The sequence below is a fragment of the Austrofundulus limnaeus genome, unplaced genomic scaffold (genome assembly GCF_001266775.1).
Source record: "Austrofundulus limnaeus strain Quisiro unplaced genomic scaffold, Austrofundulus_limnaeus-1.0 Scaffold11, whole genome shotgun sequence".
NCBI lineage: Eukaryota > Metazoa > Chordata > Actinopteri > Cyprinodontiformes > Rivulidae > Austrofundulus > Austrofundulus limnaeus.
Genome location: NW_013952413.1, coordinates 3,295,130 through 3,299,610, shown reverse-complemented (window position 1 = coordinate 3,299,610; position 4,481 = coordinate 3,295,130). Strand labels below are relative to the sequence as shown.

General features: G+C 38.4%; 1 protein-coding gene across 1 annotated transcript in view; it reads left to right on the top strand.

Moving 5' to 3' along the window:
- Positions 1-3,742, top strand: part of fmoda (fibromodulin a) — a gene marked incomplete at its 5' end in the record, with an annotated part of 11,001 nt that extends 7,259 nt beyond the window's left edge. The window contains 4 exon segments of the mRNA XM_014002059.1: positions 785-907; positions 990-1,130; positions 1,215-1,482; positions 2,851-3,742. Coding sequence (XP_013857513.1) covers positions 785-907; positions 990-1,130; positions 1,215-1,482; positions 2,851-3,002 — 684 coding nt within the window.
- Positions 3,743-4,481: the final 739 nt, after the last annotated feature.

Sequence of the window (4,481 nt, the reverse complement as noted above, 5' to 3'; positions counted from 1 at the left end):
CTGCAGTCAGAGTCCTGATCCGCAGCAATGCGTGGCAGCGACTCATCAGACTGGAAAAATAGTCCTGAAAGCGAGCTGTGAGCCTCTACTCTGAATTATCTGGTGAACTAATTATGAATTAATTATCTGATGAACGTGACATGCTCTGGCTCTCTGTAAATAAAGCAAAGCCACTTCCTCATCCGACATTAAACAGAGCCCCACAGAGGAGGGAGGGGCGGGGCGGCTGTCGCTGTGCAGTGCAGCTGTCCTGCGTCTGACCTCAAAGTGCACAAGCTTCAAACTCCAGCGTTGGCTGCGATTTTGAAGCTGAAATCGCGTTCGGTGTGAACGCACCATTCTGAAACAAAAAAATTTAGAGACTTTGGGAAGTCTGCTATATTTATGGCTCACAATTTTTTCCTAACACCTCAGTAAAGATTGTAAACACAATAAAACACTTTCACCCACATAAAAGCTGCTCTCTAACCATCAGATTGCATGGAAAATAATTAGATGCTCAGCAGCAGCCTGCTCAAAATATGCAAATTTATTACTCCTCAAACGTCTCAACCCACAACGTACTGAATGTCCACGGTTAAGTTAAAGACTGCCTCACAGTGCAAACAAACACAGTCTATTATATTCTCATTAATGATGAGAAAAGGAATGCTTTCATAATTTAGGAAACACCCCTTTTTTATATTAATCCCAAACAAACCTGAAAAATATGAAGAGCAAAATTTGTTTTTAAATCTGCACGCAGCTTTTACAAATGCTTTTTTTATTTTATTTTATTTTTTAGGTGTTTTTGAAGTTGGAGGGACTGGAGCGTTTATATCTCCAACACAACAACTTGAGCCGCATTCCTCCGAGCCTCCCTCGCACGCTGAGAGATCTGAGAATCAACCACAACAAGATAGAAAAGGTAAAAATGTTTCAAGCTGCTTCATTTTCTTGCGTAGTAATTCTGCACCCTTAGACTTTCAAATCAATCCCATGTTGTCTAGATAACACCTGCAGATCTGGAGGGAATGGTTAACCTCACTTTCCTGCATCTTCAAGACAATGCCATCACAGATCTGGGCACGTCGCTGAAGTCTCTCAGGTCCCTCACGCTGCTCGACATTAGTGGCAACAAGATGACAAAGGTCGACCTCCATCTGGTGCATGTGTTTGCTCATTTCAAATTAGGAAAACACGCAACCATTTGTCTTTTATGATGACTGAGACAGGTTCCAGACGCTCTGCCTGAGCATCTGCACCAGTTCTACCTGGAGTCAAACGACATCAACACTCTGCCTGAAGACTTCCTGAGAGGGTTAGCTCAGCTGCAGTAYGTCAGGATGGCCCACAATCAGCTGACAGACAAGGGAATCCCCCCCAACACTTTCAATGTGACCGGGCTGGTGGAGCTGGACCTGAGCTACAACAAACTGGAGAGAATCCCGTCTGTCAGTACCACGCTGAAGCATCTGTACCTGCAGGCCAATCAGATCAAAGGTAGGATATGACATAAGGTTATTTTGAAGGGACAGTCTGACCTTTCTCCAGTCTAGGCTAATAGCTACGCATAGTGTTAGGAAACACTTACATTTGATTGCAAATGAATAAGGCCATACACAGCCTTTAGCTGGACAAAAAACTGGCTGGATGGAAGTATCTGAGTTTTTGGCCCAGAACCAGGAAATCACACAACTCATACACAACCTTCTGACGGAACCATTTCCTCTGGGGTAAAATACATCACTGATATGGAAGGCCATTCCTGCCAAGCAGATTGGTCTTAAAGATAAGTTCTGCAATCTGATGAAAAATCTGTTTGTTGTTTTGCGTGAGGCAAGTTTTAGCTAATCTATCCCTTTAAAAAGTGCAATCTGTACTGAGATGACACACATCAAGAGTCACTCGAAACAGAGTACACACTCCCGTTTCATCACAGCTTAATCACATAAGAAATATATAATTRTACATTTGATCATCAAAAATAGTTCAGACATCTCAATAAAACATTAATGTGTGAAGTACCTTTAAAAAAATGTTCAATCAAGCAGAATAAACTTTTCTTTCAAACATATGAAAGAACTCTACATTAGCTAATATTAGACCATTACACTTTGCATTTAGTTTGTCGCTGTTGTCTCAGTTAACAAGAATCAGTTACAAGAATGCAGAGGATAAATTGTGTAGTTAGTTGTTGGTGTCCTGATGCTGCTGAGTGTAGGAACAGCTGAACAGTAGGACTGATTCATTCAGCAACCTCACCAACATACAGTATATATAGTTTACTCAGCACACAAACATCACATAGTGCAGCCCAAAAGTCATAGACTTTCTTACTTTTCTCTTTTGCAAAATTAAACCCTTATAAAGACATCCTCCAAGAGTGGCGAGTCCATAACTTTAGGTTGTAAAAGGAAATATGGTTCAGTTGAGCAAACAGTAACAAATAAATGGTTTCAAGCAAAAGTACAGATGTCTAAAAGCTAATGTCTCACACTAATATAACACATCTGAGCTGTTTTATTAGCTTGTAAAACAACATAAAACAAGACATTTCTGGTTAGCCATTAACCATTGTGCTTTATGACTAATGTCACACCTGATAATGTACTAATTATTATAACTATCTGACTAAACATCACTTCGAAAATATGTATTTCCTGTCAAACTTAGACCATTTAAATGATTTCTGTTAGCTGTTTAATGACTTTTTATGTTCTGTCGTCTTAAAAACTCCTTAAATACAGATTTTTAACTCCAGATTTTATGCAGCTTTTGTTGTTTGAGACGACTTACTGTAATGTCAGTGTACAACTCAGACAGTAAAATAAATTTATCACCCTTTTCCTCTCGTCTTGTGGCTGTTAGAGTTCACCTTGGGGAGTTTCTGCTCTATCATGGATGTGACAAACTTCTCCAAGCTGCAGACGCTGCGACTGGAAGGAAACGAGATCAGCCGGGAGGACATCCCTTCAGAATCGGCTCTTTGCCTGCGTCAGGCTTTCAGCATCGACATTTAACTGTTTCACTYACAGCTCGATCTAAAATGCATTTTTGTGACGTATTAGAACTAATTTGCAGCATGGATGGATGATGTGATGTGATGTTGACTGCAGGTGGCAGCAGTTTTCACACAACAGCCTTTACTCTAAAACTTTCCCAAACATTTCTTTCAGTAATAACCAATATTTTTGTCTAAAAACGTTGATCTGAGTTGGATTAATTTAGTTTAATGAGTATAATTACATTTAAAAGCAGCATATAAGCTTGTGACTTACACTTGATATTTTTGTGACCATGATCCAGTCCCACGTTGCTGTAAGGATCAGTGAACTTTTTATTTAGTGTTTTTAATAGTTTATAGGTTTTATTTTCATGTTTGTGTGTTTTTACCTTTGCCTCTCTCTATTTACTCAGATAAAGTGTCGATAAACATTTAGTACCATGTTTAAATTGAATTGTTTAATTGAAACTTTGAAAACTTCATAACAACTTAGAGTCCAGTACATTAAAAAATCCTCTTCCAGAATAATGTAATAGTTGTCTTTAAATAATGTAAAAACTGACTTTTTGCATCTGTTTTTGTTAAAATATAGTATTAATAAAAATTACGTATTTCATTTAGGAAAGAATATCAGATATTTTAGAAATCCTTGTTGTATTGTGATTCCTTATATGCTTCACAGATCAAATTACCATACTGATGATTGCTATTTGCTTATGAGCCCAACAATTAAACAACGCAATTTTCTTTTAAAAAGTTGTTTTTGTCTTATTTTGAATATCTGTTATTAGCCATAAACTCCTGCAGTTTGTCCTGTATGTACAGTGAAAATGATGTGATTCAGTGAGTTTATAAAGAGTTCAAGAAGTGACAACGTGCAGTTTGACCAAATAATCGTTTTCCATCATTTAAGTGTTGCATTGTTACATTAGGACCAATCCCTGAGTGTGTCACCTAAAAATGTGGTTCATATCTGTCATCATGATGTGTCACAGTTCAGTGGGTGTCACTGACCACATGGGCCCAAAGGACATTAGGATAAACCACTGCACACAGATAAACCACTGCGAGGTGACAACACTAAAGACTCGATACAGAAAGCTTACAGGCTCAGCTGCTCAGTTGGTAACGCTCATCCTGAGCCTGGTTCTGATGGAAGTTTCTTCCTCCTAAAACAGTATCGTTCTTTTCCACTGTCACCTCTGTGCTGCCCAGGATGGGAGGTTGTGACAAAGTCAAATATCAACACAATCTTCTGGGTTTTTTTTTTTTTTCAAACTGGCCATTTAAAATGTCCTGTAACTGAACCTATAGTAGTGTCAGATAAAGAGCTAATATGTGATTTTATTGTATCTGGGGCAACGTTGAGCAACTTTATTTAGAACTGACAGAGATTTTGAGGTGTTAGACTATTTTCTTACAAAGGTGAAAAAAATTAAATGAAACAACAACAAACAGCTGTAACATGAATTAGCTCCTCTGAAGAATTCTGCAG